This window comes from Triticum urartu, chromosome 3A (assembly GCF_056163025.1).
Source record: "Triticum urartu cultivar PI428250 chromosome 3A, HENAU_Tu73, whole genome shotgun sequence".
Classification (NCBI taxonomy): domain Eukaryota; kingdom Viridiplantae; phylum Streptophyta; class Magnoliopsida; order Poales; family Poaceae; genus Triticum; species Triticum urartu.
In genome coordinates, this window is record NC_141875.1 from 608,826,681 (window position 1) to 608,848,334 (window position 21,654).

Sequence of the window (21,654 nt, forward strand, 5' to 3'; positions counted from 1 at the left end):
GCCACTGAGATCACCAAACATGAAATTTTCAAGACGCTGCTGAGATCACTTGATAGTTCGTTTGACATCCTGGCCCTAATGATTCAAGAACGTCCTGATTTCAAAACACTCGATCCATCTGACATACTTGAGAGGCTCAACACACATGAGTTTTAGCTTTCTGAGAAAAGAGATATCTACGGTCCAAACTATGGGCGAACTCGTGCCTTGAAGGCAAAAGCTGTTTCCTCATTTGAAGAAGAATCTGACAGCAGTTCTGATGATCCTGAAGACATTGGAAGGGAACTTGCAATGCTAGTGAAGAAGTTCCAAAAATTCACCAAGAAGAAAGGCTTCAGAAAATCTTCACGATCAAGCTCAAGGAATGATGAAGCTTCTGCTCATGACTACAAGAAGAAAACATGTCACAAGTGCAAGAAAACTGGACACTTCATCTCTGAATGTCCACAGTGGGACAATGAGAACAGAAGGAAGAAGAAGAGCAAGGAATATGATTCTGACGACAAGAAGAAGAAGAAATACTCAAAGTCTTCTTCCAAGTCTTCATCAAAGTCTTCATCACACAAGACGAGCTCATCTGCCAAGGCACGTGCGTTTGTTGGAAAGGAGATGGATTCAGAGGAGGAGTCCGCATCTGAGGAGGCAGAGGTGGAGTCTGAGGAGGAGTCTAATTCTGGCATTGCGAGTCTGGCTACAGCATACGTCGCCAAGTCCATCTTCAACACTGAAGACAATGACTGCATCACCGACACCGACGCAAATGACAAGAACGACTCCACTCCTACCTACTGCTTCATGGCACGCGGTGCCAAGGTAAACACACGCACTACTCGCTATCAAACATCTAGTGACGATGACTCTGACTGTGATTCAAAACCCAGCTACAAAACACTTGCTAAAATTGCAACTGAACAACAGAAAGCTATGGAACATATTCAAAAACTGTTAGACAAAAGCGATGATCTGTTGGGTGCTGAAATGACTCGATCTGAATCCTTAATTGAAGACATAAAAAACCTTCACGTTAAGTATCAAGAACTTGAAGATCGTCCTGATACTCTCTCAACAACTCATGAAAAGCTTTCCTATGATTATCTTCAAAGGAAGCAAGAACTTGAGAAATTGAGAGCGGCTCATGAAGATCTTCAAAAGGAAAACGAGTCACTTCGCGCCGAACAGATCAGTCCTGCTCAGGAAGGATTTGAACCACCATGTCTTAAATGCATTGAGCGTGATAATGCTACTTCTGTTGCTGAATGTTCCACTGCCACTACTATTGCAATATCCTCAATTGTTGATGTGGTAACTAACCCCTCTGCTGAGGATACCACTGCTATTGCTGATGAGAATGCTAGGTTGAAGACATTGCTTGAAACAGGGATGTACAAAAGTCTTAAAGGGCATCAGACACTATGTGATGTCCTCAAAAAGCAGATTCTGAACCGAAACCCGAGGAAAGAGGGTGTTGGGTTCGTAAGGAAAATGAATGCTGATGGCTCTTACTGGAAACCTGAGCAGTACCCCAAAACCAGGTGGGTTGCTGCAAAGGAACCTTCAGCAGACCCATCCAATCTATCTGGCTTCACCTGTGCTAACCCCATTATCATTGATGAATCCTTCGATGCAAACTATATACTGTTTAAGAATCAGAATGGTGAAGTGTTTGCCAGGTACATTGGTACTAACTGCAGGAATGGACCGCCTATGAAGAAGATCTGGGTTCCGAAAAGGTGTCTGGAGAATCTTCCTGTGAATGTCTTCATGACACCTCACTTGAAGAAGACAAACCTCAGACCAAAGGCTTCATACGGTCCAAAGGCTTCATACAAACAGAGGACTCATCTGAGTCACACTAACGCAAATGTTTTGCAGGGAAACCATACTCAGACATATGAATATGAGAGCGGTTCATCAAACCGTCATGTCCATATGACCAAAAATTATTATGCTTATTCCTATGAGTATTGCTGTCCACCTGATAGACTGTTTGCTAAGGCTTCAAAGCCAAAATTCTCAAATGCTGCACTTAGAATTATTGCTTCTAAGCCACCCTTGAAGATGTGGGTGGTTAAGAAAGCTTAACTCTCTTTTGCAGGGGAAGGTCTCCAGTAGAAAAGCAAAATCTTCTGATGCTATTGCTGGGGACCTTAAAAATCTTGTAGGGCGCAAGATAAAATGCCTGAATGGCATCATTATGTACTTCGTTCCTGAATCGCATGCTACTCTCCCTATTAATCCTAATCTGGATCTAAGTTTTCATAACCCACTGGTTCGTCAAATGTTTATGCTTCACAATACCCTTCGTGAAGCCTAACCCCTAACTACACTGTAGGGTACGACACCAGTGACTTCAAAGTCTTCAGAATGGATTATTGACAGTGGGTGTACAAATCACATGACTGGCAAAAGAAGCCTTCTTATGGACTCAACATTACGTCCATCCGACAAGAGCCACATCACATTTGCTGACACTGGTAAAAGTAAGGTATTCGGTCTAGGTAGAGTTGCAATCTCAAAGGATCAACACATGGATAAAGTCATGCTTGTTGAATCCCTTGGCTTCAACTTAATGTCTGTCTCAATGCTTTGCGATTTGAATATGATCGTAATGTTTGGAAAATATCGTTGCTTGGTACTAATGGAATCTGACAAATCTCTAGTGTTTGAAGGGTATCGGAAAGGTGATTTGTACGTGGTAGATTTCTCAGCAGGACCACAACTTGCAGTATGTCTTCTTGCAAAAGCTTCAGAATGCTGGCTTTGGCATCGGAGGCTTGGGCATGCTGGCATGAGGAACCTCCACACCCTTGCGAAGAAGAAGCATGTCATAGGCATCGAAGGCGTCAAGTTCAAGAAAGACCACTTATGCGGTGCCTGTGAAGCAGGGAAGATGACGAGGGCCAAACATCAGGCTTGGGCATGCTGGCATGAGGAACCTCCACACCCTTGTGAAGAAGAAGCATGTCATAGGCATCGAAGGCGTCAAGTTCAAGAAAGATCACTTATGCGGTGCCTGTGAAGCAGGAAAGATGACAAGGGCAAAACATCCTTCGAAGACAATCATGACTACTACACAACCCTTCGAACTGCTCCACATGGATCTGTTCGGTCCCACTCACTACTCAACTTTCACTACTTCTGCTTGCCTCTATGGCTTCGTCATTGTTGATGATTACTCTAGATACACTTGGGTGCACATAATCCTGTACAAGACTGAAGTGCAGGATGTCTTCAGACGCTTCGCCAATCGAGCTATGAACAATTTTGACGCCAAGATAAAGCACATCAGAAGTGATAATGGCACTGAATTCAAGAACACTGGCCTTGATACATATCTGGATACCTTGGGTATCACACATGAATTCTCAGCTCCATACACGCCACAGCAGAATGGCGTCGTTGAACGCAAGAACAGAACACTCATTGAGATGGCCAGAACAATGCTAGATGAATACAGGACTCCAAGAAAATTCTGGACTGAAGCCATTGATACTGCATGCCATACAATCAATCGTGTTTATCTTCACAAGCTTCTAAACAAGACGTCTTATGAACTCCTAACTGGCAAAAAGCCAAATGTCAGTTACTTCAGAGTATTTGGCTCAAGGTGCGGGATCAAGGACCCACATCACACTTCAAAATTTGCACCTAAAGCACATGAGGGCTTTATGCTAGGATATGGAAAGGATTCACACTCCTACAAAGTCTTCAATCTCTTCCATTACAAAGTAGTTGAAACAGTGGATGTGTGGTTTGATGAGACAAATGGTTCACAAAGAGAGCAACTACCAATGTGCTAGATGAAGTTCCAGCCAGTGAGTCAATCAAGCTTATGGGAACTGGAGAGATTATACCGTCTGAAGCTCATCCTGAAGAAGAACTTATCATCTCAGCACCTGATCAACATGAAGACATTGCTCAACCTGAAGACATTCCTCCCAACAACAATACAGATCAGCAAGAGCAAAGACTTCGCCCTATACATCCTCGTGTTGCAAATGAAGTGCAGATTGACAGAATAATCGACAGCATCAATGCACCTGGTCCACTCACTCGTTCAAGGGCAACTCAGCTAGCAAATTTCTGTGGGCACTTCGCATTCGTATCAATATCAGAACCCAAGAAAGTTGAAGAAGCCTTCATGGAACCTGAATGGATTCAAGCTATGCAAGAAGAACTTCAACAATTTGAGCTGAATAATGTATGGGAACTGGTTAAGCGTCCTGATCCACGGAAGCACAACATAATAGGCACCAAATGGATATACCGCAACAAGCAAGATGAGCATGGTCAAGTTGTCAGAAACAAAGCTCGTCTTGTTGCTCAAGGATATACTCAAGTGGAGGGCATTGACTTCGATGAAATATTTGCTCCTGTGGCAAGGCTTGAAGCTATACGCATACTGCTGGCATATGCAAATCATCATAACATACTTCTATATCAAATGGATGTGAAAAGTGCCTTTCTCAATGGCAAGATTGAAGAAGAAGTGTATGTTGCACAGCCACCTGGCTTTGAAAATCCAAAACATCCTGACATGGTATACAAGCTCAACAAGGCACTATATGGCCTCAAACAAGCTCCTAGGGCCTGGTATGACACACTCAAGTACTTTCTGAAGAGCAAAGGCTTCATACCTGGTTCCCTGGATCCCACTCTTTTCACGAAGACATATGATGGTGAACTGTTTGTGTGCCAAATATATGTGGATGACATTATCTTCGGCTGCACCAATCAGAAGTACAGTGAAGAGTTTGGATATATGATGCAAGAGCAATATCAGATGTCCATGATGGGGGAGCTGAAGTTCTTCCTTGGTCTTCAAATACGCCAACAACGCAATGGCATCTTCATATCTCAAGAGAAGTATCTCAAAGATTGCCTGAAGAAGTTCGGTATGCAAGACTGCAAAGGCTTCACAACACCAATGCCAGCCAAACATCATCTGGGTCCTGACGACAATGGTAAAGAGTTTGATCAAAAGGTATACCGCTCCATGATTGGGTCTTTGCTTTATTTATGTGCATCTAGGCCAGATATTATGCTTAGTGTTTGCATGTGTGCTCGATTTCAAGCGGCACCAAAGGAATCGCATCACTTAGCTGTGAAGCAAATTCTTCGATATTTGGCTCACACCCCAACTCTAGGATTATGGTATCCAAAGGGCTCAGAGTTCGATTTGGTTGGATTTTCGGATGCTGATTATGCTGGTGACAAGGTTGATCGCAAGTCTACATCAGGCACATGTCACTTTCTGGGACGATCACTTGTATGTTGGTCTTCAAAGAAGCAGAACTATGTATCTCTCTCCACTGCTGAATCTGAATACATTGCTGCTGGATCTTGCTGCGCTCAGCTTCTGTGGATGAAGCAAGCACTCAAGGACTATGGCATTCATCTGAAGCAAGTGCCACTTTACTGCGACAACGAAAGCGCCATCAAGATCGCCAACAACCCAGTTCAGCACTCGAAGACAAAGCACATTGAAATTCGTCATCACTTTCTCAGAGATCATGTTGTAAAGGAAGACATTGATATCATACACGTCAACACTGAAGAGCAATTGGCAGATATCTTCACCAAGCCCTTGGATGAGAAGAGGTTTTGCAAGTTACGGTGTGAGCTAAATATCTTGGAATCCTCAAATGTCCTGTGATCAGGCACACATCCTAACACTTATGCATATTGATGACTTAGATGTGCAACACACAAAGTAAAGTATATCTTCAATCAATGAAGACATACATCCTAAGTGTGAATACATTAATATGGAATTTGACTTCGGAGCGCCACGATAATTGTGTGCCGTGTCTGGGTCTAATACTTCCTATACGGTGGGTAACGCCACCACCAAACGTTCCATTTTGAAGTGTTTCACTCATGGCGTTACCTTGTAATATCTTCACATTTGGTTTGGCTTCGAACTCAACATGTCTTCACGATTATCTTCACTACGTTGACTATATAGATATATATACTCTAGTGTTCTGTCCTCTACAGCATTCACTTATAGCTATGTCTTCTTGGTTGAATCTTCTGAACTAAGTGAATGTGATCGGACCCTAATCTCTCTATGCTTTCTATCTCTAACTCTATCTCTCCAAGTCATATGCATTCTATTGAAACTGTCGAATGTCTTCACTGCGTCCTTGTCAGCTGAAGATATAGAGACAACCATAAAATCCATTTTTAATGCTCATTCCTCCACATAAAATTCGGAGAAGCAGGAACGACCGCCCGACAATTTAGGCGTGCGTGGGACGTGGAACAAACCCCAAACTTCCGCTAACTGGCCACGCGTTCCTCAAATACGAACCGCCAGGGGCACCTGCGTAATAGCACAGTGCCGCCCCTGAGTCTATAAATTCACACTTACTGCGGTCATTATCTCCTTCTTCCACCCTCGCACGAACCCTAGCGCCACCGCTAGCACTCGACGACGCCGGAGACGAAGCGCTTTGCTGCCGCAACCTCTCCAACGCCGTCCTCACGCCGACCGCGGACATCGTCCTCTCCGCCGTCGCCGTAGGTGTTTTTCGTCGCCAAGTTAGGGCACGGAGGACTGAACTGCTCGGCATCAACTTCCTTCCGTCTAGCAGTTCCAGTGTGGTAAATAAAACTTCTTTTTACAACTTCTTTTGATCTCACGGTTCTGTCACTTTCTACCATAAGAAGTTTCTCTTCACACTAGTTAGATCTCTCACTGCATCTCATAACATGCCTAGTATATTCACTTGTGCTTCAAAAAGTAGTTAGATTCCTCACTTGTACTGATCTAAGGGTTCGTACAAATCTGGAACCAACTTCTTATCTATAAGTGAATGTCTTCGCACAATGAGGTCAATGTCTTCTAAACTGATTAATCTTCAAAACCTTCTGAGAATGCATATGACCTCTTCCCCTTCCCTCGCACCTTAATGCTGTCACAGGTACATGTCCGTGGGGGAATCCTTCGGTTCTCATAGTCTGCATTCATTTGCAGAATTCCTACAGTATCACATAAACTCTCCTGAAGCCAGTTCCTGTTGGTCCAGAAAAGGAAAGCCTTTGAAGCCTTTGAAAGTTTTGAAGCCTTTCAAGCTAAAATTTATGGATTCAGTAGCAGCGGCAAGAAAGGGGGGGCAGACAGAGACGCGAGGGAACTTCTAAGGATCTGCCTGAAGACTTGGCAGAAATGTACAAAACAGATCCAGAAGAGAGCTATGGGCAGCGCAAGACCCGAATCCAATGGATTCAACGCTATTGGGCAGAACAGTGGTTCAAATACCGCTTCGTCACCCAGGAGTATGCTGAAAAGAATGCTATCAAGAGTCCATGGGGGGATATCTTATACAAGAACCTTGTACCCAGGACCAGAGATGAAGCCATTGCTCAAGGCTTCTACCCATGCATGGTCCGGGGACCACAGCCTGAAGATGCTCATCCGTCGTCACTTCTCTGGTGTCGTGACGACAATCTCTTCAAGCGCAACTTTCAGTTTGCCCAACAGTCAGCGAAGCTAAACAAGAAGAAATTTGGGCTTGACTTCAACCCTGGTCCCTCCTCACCAAGAGCAGATGGCACACGCGACGCGGAACCCAATATCATCGGTCCGTTTTCCAATCTTGAGGGCCTGATCACCCACATCTTAGTCCAAGGGACTGCTGTGAATGACCCTCTAGCTGATTATGAGTCTGATGAAGCTCCTAATGTGCCGAAGCCAAAGCAAATGAAGAAACCAAAAGCTTCAAAGCCGGCCCTTGCCTCAAAAATCTCAAGGGCGAAGCCATTGAAAACTGCACCTCCTGAAGTCAGTGTGCAGTCTGAAGACGTATCCCGCGTCTCCAAGCCCCTGAAGGAAAAGGAGCCCCAACAACAAACAGGCAAAGAGCTCACTGCTGCTGCCATTCTGCGCAGTGAAGCCATTGATCTATCCAGTGATGAGGATCTGGGTGATGACGCACTAGAGCAGCTCATCAAAAGCAAGGAAGAAGCGGAAATCTTCAACAATCTGCCTCTGTTTGATGTCGCCATCATCCACAGCTTCATCGATGAATGGTTTGACTCACCAGACATAAGCTTCAATGATCTGCAGCTGCCTGTTGGACTCAGCGTCGCCTTCCAAGGCGCAATTGCTTCAGAACTGGCCATTGCTCAGCGCATTGTTGAGCTGAAGCAGAAGATTGATCACGAAAAGGCTAAGTTCAAGCAGCACATGGCCAGCCTCAGCGTGCAGGAAGTGAGGAGCTTTAAAATCATGCTGCATGAGCTCAAAGAAAACTTTCTGAAGAAGCGTGCTGAAGCTCAGGGCTCGCGTGAAAGGATGAAGTCTTTGGCAGAAAAATGCGTTCAAGCCTACAACGAGGCTGAAAAGCGTAAGGCACTTGGGCATCCTGGCATCGACCCAAGGATGGCCGCAAAGAAGAAGAAGCAGTCTGCTGTGAGTGAACCAGAGGCATCAGGACATGCAGCAACTCCGATTGTCTTCCCAACCGCCATGACTGGCTCGAAGCCAAAGAGCCGGTCAACAGCTTCAGAGATAAAGAAGACAAGAGCTGCAGAAGCTGAAGCCAGAAAAAGGAAGAGCTCTGAAGCCTCTCCTACTGCCCCCAGCAAAAAGAAGCGCAAGACCAAGAAATCTAGGGCTGCTCCCACAGAGCCCTTGATGGTTGAACCCCTTTCTGTCATTCACCCCAATGCAGAAAGAAGACTGACAGTTCATGAGCCTGCTCCCACAGAGGCTCCTGACGCTGAAGATATTCCAGCAGCCGACCCAATAGCTGCTGAAGACATTGGTCATCAGGACAATGTGCAAGATGATGCAGCTCTTCCTCAGCTTGAAACAAGCGAACTCATCAGTATTGGTCGTCCTCTGACGCCAATGGCACAAGATGAATCATGGGCGGATCGCCCTCAGGAGGAAGAAGACCTTGAGGCCCAGCCCACTCCGACACCAAAAGCGTCGTCTGCGTTCCGTAGGCTTCGCAAAGGTCCATGGCCTCAAGTCCAGTCTGCAGAAATTCCGGCTGCATCAGCCGAAGACAATGAAGAAGCACCTCCAGAACCCACTTCCTCGCTCCATCAAGATGCATTTCTCCAGGAGAAAGTGCCTGAGGTTGTCCATACAACTACAAACACTGAAGCCAATGTGGAGCCCGCCCCACCAAATGCTTCAGCGGACAGCGAAGCAACTGAGCCAGACACTTCAGTTCCTGAGTCTGCTGCAGGTCCACAGTTTGATTATCACATAGAGCACATGCCTCATGTCCAGAAGCCAGTTCCAAGGCTTCCAAGGTTCCCAGGTCCTGCAGCAGCACCTGGCTCCTTTGATATAAACAGCTTCAAGGCAGACAACACATTTTTTAATAGCTCCAAGAACCCCTATTCAAGGGAAAGGATTATATCAGACAGGTTCTGGAGCTATTCTCAGTGCAGTTATTATTCATGCATCTTATACAACCAAGGTCGCATCTTCCCTCACAAGCGCCTTGAGGTTGAAGCCATTGCTGGTCTGCCATGCCTTGAGGAAGCACTGGATTGCTTCAGGCAAGTGGGTCTGCTGCCATTTGTGACTGATGAAGAGCACTGGAACGAAGAGCTTCTGCTTCAGTTTTATGCCACTCTCCATATCAAAGGATACAACAGAGATCCGAAGACTTGGATCCTGGAGTGGATGACCGGAAATGTCCATCATGAAGCCAATGCATTTGATATCATTGAGCTCACCGGCCTGCCCACTCCAGGCGAATTCTTCGAAGAAGGTTATCAACTTCATTCTGAAGCTGTTGAGAGTATATTTCAGAGACCTGAACCCAATATGAGTCAGATGCTCTCAATGATGAAGCCATTGCCTCAGGATGCACCCTATCCAACTGAGTTCTTCGTTGAAGACCTAGAGTACCTGCCCAGGACCATATATCACATTATCCGGCGGACTCTCTGGCCCATCAAGGGACACTCACCACATGCCAAGATTGAGGGTGCAATGAAGACTCTCATATTCTATATCATGCATGGCAAATGCTTCAACGCACAGGACCTCTTCATCCGCCAACTAGCAGCGTCAGGCTCGGAATTATTTGGTTTGAAGTTCTATGCTCCTTGGGTGATGAGGCTAATCAAACTACACTCTGCAATCTCATATCAGCCCTCAGCCCGAAACCATCGGATCTTCCTGCCAGATGTGGATGCCTCTGATGAAGCCATATATCCCGAACCAGACAAGCAATCAATAAGTCTTCAGAATGCCGAACACCAGAGCTTCACGCAGAATGTTGAAGGTATTGAAGCCATATCCAGGGTCTATCCGATGGCTGGCACTACACGTGCACCAGCATCTACTGAAGCCACAGATAGCACAAATGCTCCAAGACCCAAGAAGCGTGCTCGTGTCCTCACTGACCGAGAGCTTCTCGTGGCCCTTCACCAAAAGCAAGATAGGCATCACGACTGGCTGAAACGTCAGATGAAGAGCCTCTTGGTGGATGTCAATCGTCTTCGAAACCTTGCCACCAAGAATGCCTTCGTTGCACATGAGACTTGCCGTCGTACGTGGAAAGGGCTCTCAATGATCTGCACTGAAGCTGAACTTGAAGAGGATGGCTTCACAGAGCGCTTCAAATTTGACACCACACCTCCTAGAAGGGCTGTGATGCGCAACACACCGTCCCTTGAAGACTCTGAGTTTTCTTCATCTGCTGCCACAGTCACTGCAAGGATCATTGATGAAGACGATGATGCTACTTCACCACCACCTGCTTCAGCACCTCAAAGATCTGCACCGCCAAACAACTCCACCGACCCTGCTGCGCCTGGGAACGCGTAGTAAACTCTATGTCTTCAAACCTTTTTGGTCATTCCTGACAAAAGGGGGAGAAGCATACGATATTTATAGTCTTCAAGCAGGTCAAAATGGGCGGGTGCCTTATGTTTTGTTATACTTTGCTTCGTGTTTACAACTCTTGTTTTTGCTTCATTTGGTTCTTTGAGTTGTAAACACTAAAACTCGATGGTCGTCTGTTACTTGTTTACCACTCCGTTTGCGAAGATAAATTCCGCATGTGCGACGATAAATTCCGCACTTATCTCATTTTGCAGATGTCCATTTTCCATTATGCATGTCATTATCTTCATATACTTTCACATGCATAGTGGATTGTCCTCATAAGCTGAAGCGGATCTCCACAAGTTCAACCTGCCATGTGCATTTGTATTCCAAAAGCAAATTAACTTATATGCACATCTTCAGGGGGAGCCCTTGCAACTTATGAAGATAATTCCTTTACAAACTTCACACTTTATATTCCCCGTTGAAAACTTCAACTAGTTTGTCATCAATCACCAAAAACGGGGAGATTGTAAGTGCATCTAGTGCCACATAGTTGGCTTACAATCGCCACTTCACACAAATACATGAATAAAGCATTACAACATCCAGATACAATCAAGGTCCGACTACGGAACCCAAAATAAAAGAAGAAACCCCAAATGCGACAAGGTCCCCGGTCGACCCCAACTGGGCTCCACTACTGAACAACTAGAACGAAACAACACAAAGGACAAGATCTTCATCGAGCCCCTCCTTGAGCTTGGTTGCGTCATCTGCACGGTTCAACGGCACCTGCAAGCTGGTTTTGGAAGTATCTGTGAGCCAAGGGGACTCAGCAATCTCGCACCCTCGCGATCAAGACTATTTAAGCTTATGGGTAAGGTAAAGGTATGAGGTGGAACTGTAGCAAGCGACTAGCATATATGGTGGCTAACATACGCAAATGAGAGCGAGAAGAGAAGGCAAAGCACGATCGAGAAACTATGATCAAGAAGTGATCCTAGAACAACCTACGTCAAGCATAACTCCAACACCGTGTTCACTTCCCGGACACCGCCGGAAAGAGACTGTAAGTGCATCTAGTGCCACCCCTAGTTGGTTTCGGAGTATTGACGGCAAACCTAGTTGAGGGACTAATGTGTTTGTGAGAATTGCAGGAAAACACAGGTAGAAGTCCCTCATTGATTCGGTTTTACTACCAGAGATGACCCCTAAAAATGTATGAAGACATTGAAGACAAAGGTGGTATATGAAGATATTCACATTGAAGACTATGACAAAAGAAGACACGTTATGAAGCCTATGGAGCTCGAAGACTTAGATCTTTCGTAGTTCCTTTTATTTTGTGTTGAGTCATAGGAACCACCGTACTGTTAAGTGGGGTCCAGGAGAACCAGTCAGAATGACTGAAGTGATGCCTAAATCAAAAACCTATGTCTTCGAGTGAAGACAATGAGAGCGAATCTTGTCCAGAGCCGGACAAGTCAGCTTTGCTTGTAGCCCAAGTAAAGTTGCCATGAGAGTTCGAAATCTGACCGTTGAGACATGTGTCAGTTCCTTAGTGACCCAGGGTCATTTCGGACAAATCAGGTCGGGTTGCCAAGTGGCTATAAATAGCCCACCCCCACAACCATAAACGGTTGGCTGCTCAGATTTCAGTGCACGGCTTTTGTCGTTTGAGAGCAACCCACCTCCAAGCCTTTGATAGAAAATTTCCAGTGAGGAGAAAAGCCCTAACCACCCAGAGCCAGAGTAAATTGGGCATCACTTAAGTCTTCGTGTCTGTGTGATCTGAAGACTTATTACACTTGGGGACTGTGAATCCTCCAGACGGTTAGGCGTCGCGTTCAGAGCATCCAAGAGACATTGTGGATTGCCATTGAACGAAGTCTGTGAAGGTTTGGGAGTCTACCTTGAAGACTTACCAGAGTGATTGAGCGAGGACTAAGTGACCTTAGCTCAAGGAGAATACGGTGAGGACTTGGTGTCCTGAACTGTGTGTTCAGGACTAGGTGTCCGGGACTGTGTGTCCTAAGGTTTAAATACCTAGCCGCTCCAACCAGACGTACAGTTGTCACAGCAACTGGAACCGGTCCAACATATCATTGTCTTCAACGAGTCACTGGTTTCATCTTCACTTCCTCTTCTTACTGTTACACATTGTGAAGCCATTGCATGCTTGCTTTATCTTTAGTCTTCACAACGTGAATGTATGAACTGTTTGGCTTCATAACTTCTTCCTACCTGATCCTTATTACACTGTAGTAGTTTGTCATTGTGCTTTCACTCTACTAAATACATGACCATGGCTGGCCCAGTGTAATCTAACTTCCGCTGCATAGTAATAGGCATAATCTTCGCTGTTTGTCTTCATAACTCTCACTTTTTGAAGACTTTCATAAAAATCGCCTATTCACCCCCCCCCTCTAGTCGATATATCGCACTTTCAGAGACCATCATGGTTACACACGCAGTTGTCTCATTTTAATTAAGTTAAGGTTCAAGTTATCTACAACTGGACATTAACAAATTCCCATCTTCCCATAACTGCGGGCACGGCTTTCGAAAGTTCAAATCCCTGTAGGGGTGTCCCAACTTAGCCCATGACAAGCTCTCACGGTCAACGAAGGAATAGACCTCCTCCCGAGATGTTCTGATCAGACTCGGTATCCCGGTTCTACAAGACATCCTCGACAAGTTAAAACCAATCCAGCAACACCGCCCGAATGTGCCGACAAATCCCGATAGGAGCTGCACATATCTCGTTCTTAGGGCACACTCAGATGAGCCAGACGTCGGGTGGGCCAGCCCAGAGTTGCCCCTGGTAGCTCCGGACATCGCTCAGTTGGACCAACACTTAGAGAAGCACTGGCCCGGGGGGGTTAAAATAAAGATGACCCTTGGGCGCGCGACCCCCAAGGGAAAAGAAAAGGCTAGGTGGCAAATGGTAAAACCAATGTTAGGCATTGCTGGAAGAGTTTTACTCAAGGCGAACTGTCAAGGGGTTCCCATTATTACCCAACCGCGTAAGGAACATAAAATCCGGGAACATAACACCGATATGACGGAAACTAGGGCGGCAAGAGTGGAACAAAACACCAGGCATAAGGCCGAGCCTTCCACCCTTTACCAAGTATATAGATGCATTAATTAAATAAGATATATAGTGATATCCCAACAAGTAAACATGTTCCAACAAGGAACAACAACTCCATGTTCCAACAAGGAACATACTTCAATCTTCACCTGCAACTAACAACGCTATAAGAGGGGCTGAGCAAAGCGGTAACATAGCCAAACAACAGTTTGCTAGGACAAGGTGGTTAGATGCTTGGCTCAACAATATGGGAGGCATGATAAGCAAGTGGTAGGTATCGCAGCATAGGCATAGCAAAAGAGTGAGCAACTAGCAAGCAAAGATAGAAGTGATTTCGAGGGTATGATCATCTTGCCTGGAATCCCGCAAAGAAGAAGAACGAGTCCATGAAGAAGACAAACGGAGTAGACGAACGGGTCCTCACAAACGCGACGTTACCGGAACCAACCCGAAGAAGCAAACACCGGAAAGAAGCACACAACATAGTAAACAACCAACACATGAACATGGTATGATATGCGGGATGCGGTATGCGATGCATATGCATGATTTAACAAGGAATGAATGAACCTGGCCTCAACTTGGGAATCCAAGTGTGCCACTGGAAAGGTGAGATGAAATCGCTTGAAAACGATATAAAGAACACCGGAATCGGAGTTACGGTTTGGAAATGGCAAGCAATTCAAATATGGCACTGGTCTGCGATGTACAGCAAGTAGCCATATAAATGCAACAAGATGAACATGCTACAGCACTCAAACATGGCAAAAAAAATACATGGCAGGGATCCATACATGATGCTTAACAAAACAGGAACACTGAGCTACAACCAATTCATCCATTAACAGGTTCAAACAAGCATGGCAAAAATGCATTTGGCAAACAGATTTCAGACTTAGTGAAATTAACACTTGTCTGGAATTTCAGATCAGGTAGCACACTTTGGAGCATGAAAACTATATGCTACAGGGCCTGAACATGGCAAAGCAAGACATGGCATGGAGCTACTCAAAGAGCTTGACAAAAGTCCCTTAGTGACCTTGAGCCAAAAGGGATCAGAAACTACAATTGCAAGCATGCGAACATGGCAAAAACATAATCAGATCACAGACTTAGAGAAAAACTGGAGCATGCAAATCAGATATCAAGAAGGCATGTTTACGAGCTCGATGCACTCCCTACAGAGCATTTAAAGACAATCTAAGCATACACCCATCAATAATACACATTATACAAGCTAGACATGGCAAGAACAATAACATAGCATGTACGGATCAACTACAACATCCTCGGCAAAATCGCTAACAAGTAGACGATCTGCCCAGATTCACGAAATAGCAAAAGTAGAGCTCGATCGACTCAAGCTAGGGTGCTCCATAATTGCAAACAAAGACATGGATGGATAGAGCACTACAAGATTAACAAAACATCCTTACTGATCATCCTCAAAAGAGGCACAGATCACTAGGAAACAACATGAACATATGGCATATTGATTTAAACAGTTTAAGGACTTAGTGGAATTGCTAAGTCCCTGAAATCAGCATTAACGAATGCACTACTTTGCAAGCTTGTGCTAGTCACCACACACATCACAAAAATACATGGATAGCACCTTTGGATAGATGGCAAAGCATATAACAAAACTCATGAAGAGCTCAGGGGCATATCATGCACACAATAATCATGGCAAAAATGACAAATATCTAATTGAAGCAGCAGATCTGACAATCATCTCAAATAGCACTCTTCCAACTTGTTCATGTCAATCTTCAATACTTAGAAAAAACTCCTCCTTTGCATCTTCACCTTGATCTTGTAAATTGGCGTGACGTCATACTCCAGGATCATGATAAACCGCCCTGACGTCATCTATCCGTTGAAGCTGAAGATTACCTTCATTAATGCATATCCAGTCATCGAGGCGACACCATTATTAACTATCCATTTTTGAGCTCCTTGATTCCCGCACTTGTCGCTTTATCGCTTCGCCTTATAAATAGGACCATAGGTCCTTCTCCTTTTTTCCCTTTGTATCCTTAACTTCTTCTTCCTCCTCGTGATATCTCTGCCCCTGAGCGCCGCCGCCATCACCGAGCTTCACCTCTGCTTCGACAAAGGCCGCTGCATCAACCTGACCATTACCAGAGATACGCGGTGATCCTCCGCTGCTTCTTCCTGCACCAGTAAGTTCCTCTTCTCCTCACCCCAGATCCGCCATTAGGGTTCAGTGTTCTTCATAACCTGAAGCTGTTCCTCCTTTAGTAACACCAATGGCTAGTTAGATTTGATTGTTTTCAGCTCCCTTTGTAGCTTAAACTCCTTTCTTCTTGTAAAGGCATCTGCTTGATATCAAACTCATCTGAACTTACTGAACCTTTTGAGCGCTTGAGACTAGAACAGAATATATTTTGATTATCCAACACACGGTAGATCTGAAATTCCCATGTCAAACTATGAAATCTGTTTTACCTTACCTAGCCCTTTTTCACCTTAGATCTGTATCCTCTTTACCATATAGACGGTTTACCCTTGTAAAAACAATCTATCTCATACCATTAGTCCCCTGGTAAACCGGCAAACCTCCTTTACATTCATTGTAACAGTCCGGTTTAACAACACATGTATACCCTGGGTATGACCTTGTCATTCATTATTGTATCAGTTTCTGGTTTACGCAACTTAACATATATGTATATTTTTAATCCATTGCATCTTGCGTACCACCATGAATGATCTGTAAACCGGTATTTCTTTTCCAGCTTTTCATTTCATAATGGCCAAACAATTTTTTGCTTGTAACTGGGCTCGTTCCCGGGTCACTGAAGAACAGTTGAACGGAATGGTCAATGTCGGCACCTTGCCTAAGAAAACTGAAATTCGATGGTGAGTTCCAGGAACAGAGAATCCTCCTACCCCGAGGCAGGGTGAGGTAGTGGTCTTTGTCGACCACATAGGTCGTGGTTTCAAACCGCCCGGGTCGAAATTTTTCCGAGATGTGCTTGCCAGTTTCCAACTCCATCCTCAAGATATCGGACCCAACTCGGTGTCCAATCTATGCAATTTCCAAGTCTTCTGTGAAGTGTATTTACAAGAAGAACCAACTGCTGAGCTGTTCCGGGACTTTTTTCATCTGAACCGGCGTACAGAATTTGTAAACGGTCCCAACACTGAAATTGGTGGTGTTTCTGTTCAAAAGCGGAAAGAAGTTGAATTCCCTCATGCCAAACTGCACAGTCACCCTAAGGAATGGAACCAGACTTGGTTCTACTGCATAGATACCTCTCCTGAAGATGAGAACCCTCCTCCAGGTTACCGTGATCACCGGCTTTCCAACACTCATCCGATGCCGCAATTTTTAAGTTCTGTGGAACAGGCCAAATATGCCCCTCAACTTGCCAAGCTCCGGGCCTTTATGGCCAACGGTTTAACAGGCGTTGATTTTGTGCGTTGCTGGATATCTTGGAGCGTCTTGCCACTAAGCCACCTCCCCGGTTTAATGTGTGAGTACACCGGTGAATTAGAATACCCCCAAAACCACATCAACATTCAGGTGACCGATGAAGAGGTCACTGAAAGCGTCAAGAAAATTTTGAATGAACCGGAATCAGTCTGTCGCCAAACCGGCTTGAACCCCTTCTACACTCAAAATAAACCGCCTGCTGTAAGCACTATGCTTCCTTTTTATCTTTGATATCTTTAAATTGTTCAACTTGTAAACTTCCTTTTGTTTGTGTATAAACAGGGTGATGATCCCTTCTGGAAACAGAAATCCGCAGATAAAGCGGCAAAGCCATCCCGTCCCAAAACCAAAGCCGTCAAGTGTACCTCAAAGCGGAAAACAACTGACCGGATCAACATGGAACTTGATGAAGATGCAGATGATCCGAAAGTTGAGGTAGAACTTGACTCACTTGGCTCCCTTTTCGTGCACCTCATTAACAATGATCTTTATCAGGAGGACGTAGAAGGCAGCCAGGCTAATGATGTAGAGGCAATTACCCTTTCTTCCAGTTCAGACTCTATGCCAACCCAAAAAACTCGTCAAGCGGTCCGGAAAGTAAGCTTTTCTCATCCTCTTGCTTACTTGGATCCAACATTTATTTTGAAGACGCAGCAGCATGAAGCTTGCCGGACAACCCGGCATAGCGGCCAACAGGTCACTTCGGCCGGTTTACCTGATACCCCAGTTTGGAAGCGCCGATCTGAGGTCTCTCCCACTTCTGACAATTCTTATCCCAAGGCAGGTTATTTCAGACAACCTCTTAATCCGTCCGATTCAAATTATCAGGTGACACCTCCCTCATCTTCTGGCAAGTCAACAGCAACCCAACTCCCTCCTCTTAAAACTGTAGCTGGGTAAGCCTTTAAATCCTTTCTTCAAACGCGTTGCAAATCTTGAATAAGATGCTAAACCTCTTTTAATTTTGTTTGCAGAGCCAAAGCCAGACCCAGCAAGAAAACTCTGGTCAATAATCCGTCAGAAGACCAGGCGGTTTTTAAAGAAGAGCAAATAGATGAACCGGACCAAACTCGTGAACCGGAGGGTCCTCATCCTGAAGCTACCTTTTATGAACCGCCCCTTCAAGACCAGAATATTGATGAACAACCAGAAGTTGATCCTGTTGTGCCTGACACTGAATCGGCAGCTCCAAACCGAGCTAGTCCGGTGAGAGATACTGATACTCCATCATCACCTGCAAAAACTACTGAAGGCCAAGGAGATGATGTTATCATTACTGGCATGGGCCACAGCTCTCCTGGCCATCTTGTAATCTTGGCCAAACATAGCGCCAAAGAAGAGCGTGCTGCCATGGAGAAGGGTAAATGGAGCACTGATTTGTCAAGTTATGCTCATCTTAGCGCTGAAGAACTCCATTCCGGTTTTTTAAACCGTCTGCACTCAAACCGAGATTATGAGGCCGGTTTGGTAAACTTGATGAAGGAACGCTATGAGGTATTTTCATATCCCTTTATTTCTTGATTCTAAAGTTGAAACACTATCCCAAGTAGCCCCCAAGGGCCGTTTTATGATGTTAATCTTAAACCGGGACTTTGTAATACTTTTAATCCTCTCCTGCTGACCCTCAAAATGTCAGGTCCTTAGCGAAAACAAACCCGATACTTTACCAATGTAATTAATTAGCTTTCCTCAGTGTAGCCCCCAAAGGCCGGTTCAGCTTTGCGAGGTAATCCGGGTCTTGAATCCATGCGTCCGTTTTGAACAGATGTACATTAGCCCCCAAGTGTCAAGGATAATGCTTGCATTGTTCTGGAGACTTATAAAAGATGTATTGGTGATAGAGAAAATAGGCATCAGCCCCCAAGTACGAAGTGCATAATTTGTTATAAGCTTAGTACTTAGAAAATACTTATCCTGTTGTTGACATATCTTCGCTGTTATAGGCCGAGCTAAGCAATAGAGATGCCTGAACTGCTGATTTGCAAGAGAACGTGAAGTCCCAACAAGCAGAGGCTATGAAAGCCAAGGAGGAGCTGACCAAAGCCCTGAAAGCTATGGAAAAGCTAAAGGAGTCTTTTAACAAGGAACGTGCTGACTGGGAAACCAAAAAAGCCGGTTTAACCAAAAGAGCTGAGGATGCCGAAGCAGCCCTGAAGCCAGTTGTAGATGAACTAACTGGTTTGAAGCGGCAAATCAACGCCATGACGTCCACTGTATTTGGTAAGTATCTCCTTATGCTGTTTGTCCAATTCATGAGATCGTATTGTTTACCAGTTGGGCTGATATTAAACCATGACAGGCACTCGCATTACTCATCTGGGCGCTGATATGCGGATGAAGCTTAAAGCGGCTTACACCTTAATAGAACAACTTTACTCTGGATCCCAGCGTGCTATATGCACTGCAGCCTACAATAAACCGGCACCAACACTGATAAAGGAAACCCTTGAGAAGCTGACCATGCTACCATCCCGGATTACTGAACTGAAGAAGGCAGCCGCAAGAGCAGGAGCGCTGACCGCACTAATCCGGGCCAAAGCATGGATTCCGGATCTCGAAGCGGATGACATCATTAAAGGATATCCAGGTGTGAAGGAAGACGGTTCAAACTTCGACAATGATGATCTCCGAAGGCTGACAAAGGAGATGCGGCCAATAGCCAGCAAACTGGCAGAAGACACAGATTTATCTCATTTCCAGCCGGCTTATGACGCTGAAGGGAAGAGACAGCCTGCCGAAATCCATGAAGTCGAAGAACTTGTGCCTCCAATCCGTAAGCATACTTACGCTCCTGACATTAACCCCTCCAGCCTTATCCATGAAGAAGCCATGTTTCAAGCTTTAACCGGAATCGATTGGTTAACGGTTTATTTCCAGCGTCTGGGGAGGGATGAAGAAGAAGTGATTGCACCAAATGATCCTCAACCATCAAAACGTCCAGACGAAGCATCTTAAACCGGCCGCCGGTTTACCAGCTATTGTGTGCAACTGCTTAGAAACAATTATTCAATTGGAGCCGTTTTGAAGCTTCTTCTAATAGGATAGCAAAAAAACCCTTTATCTGTCATGCCATCGAGCATGTTTTGTGGTGCTTTGACATTATGAGAACTTGCTCCACTTTTGGAATTCATGTATGCATAATCCTTTATGTTCCTGCACATGAAAACTATGATATACCTCGTTGGCTGACCAACTGCTTGTATGGTAGAGGTAAAAACATTAATCCGGAGTGTTAATAACTCCTGGCCCTCTTGCCGGTTCATGTAGAAATCATATTGGGCTAAAAAGCCGTTGAGTTGTTTGTATAAGAATGGTGACATCTAGTCAAAACCAGACCGGAGCAGTTTGCTACCGGTTTGGAATCTGATCATGTACTGACAACTAAGCATTGAAAGTCAAGCCGGGTTTGTAATAAACACCGGTTTATCAGAAAATATTCATAAATCCCTTACCTAAAGATGTTAAAACAACAAACACAAAAGAAATATGCCAGGCTTTTCATGGGCTCCCAGGCCCTAAATTGAGGCTTTTCATGGGCTGCCAGGCCGCTGAGTTAAACCATTTAGCAAAGCCTTTTAAGATGGACCTCAATCTTTAACCAATCACCGTTTTAACTTTGACAAGTTTAGGGTCCATGGGATTGACTTGTCAAACGTTCGATGGGTCATACCAGGTTTACCTAGACGGAGTGGCTTACTTAAAGAGGCAGGATAATCCGGGGTTTTAGGTGAATACACCTGGCTTCCAAGCCTGGCTTGATAGCCTATTACAAGGGTTCAAAACTCATTGTTCTTTTAGAAGCAAAGAGCCCCCAGGTAACATGTGAGCTGTGCTCGGTGGTTACCTATGTTTGAGCTGTGCTTAATGCAACAGACCCTCTTTGGCTCCACATAATTTCCTTTTGGCTTAACGCCTATCAAGAGGTATAGCTATGGTGTGATATCAACCAAGCCCCCTAGTGATATCCCTTTGTGGTATTTAAACCGATCAAGAGGTGTAGCTATGGTTCAGATATGACCAAGCCCCCTAGTGATTGTCTTTATATCCGTGCGGCTGCAGAGACCGGTTTAACAAAACTCCGCTGTGTCAGTAGAAACTCTTGTAAGCACACACATGATGTAAAAAGAACAGAGACCCCGCTTTATTCGAGGCTCCGGTTTATTATATAATATATACATTATCATAAATATGTACATATGAAGAGCCTGTGGCTCAAGTATAGTAAGGCTGAAGAAGAGCTATATTCGACGGCCGCTTGGTCTCCTCCTCCGATTTACGTGAGTCTTT

At 44.9% G+C, this 21,654-nt stretch overlaps 1 protein-coding gene across 1 annotated transcript; it reads left to right on the forward strand.

Annotated features, from left to right (window-relative positions):
* Positions 1-19,421: 19,421 nt before the first annotated feature.
* Positions 19,422-20,322, forward strand: LOC147980778 (uncharacterized). Its single transcript, XM_087515756.1, has 3 exons — positions 19,422-19,587; positions 19,667-20,127; positions 20,245-20,322. Exons 1-3 carry the CDS (start codon positions 19,422-19,424, stop codon positions 20,320-20,322), a joined length of 705 nt encoding a protein of 234 aa, XP_087371882.1.
* Positions 20,323-21,654: the final 1,332 nt, after the last annotated feature.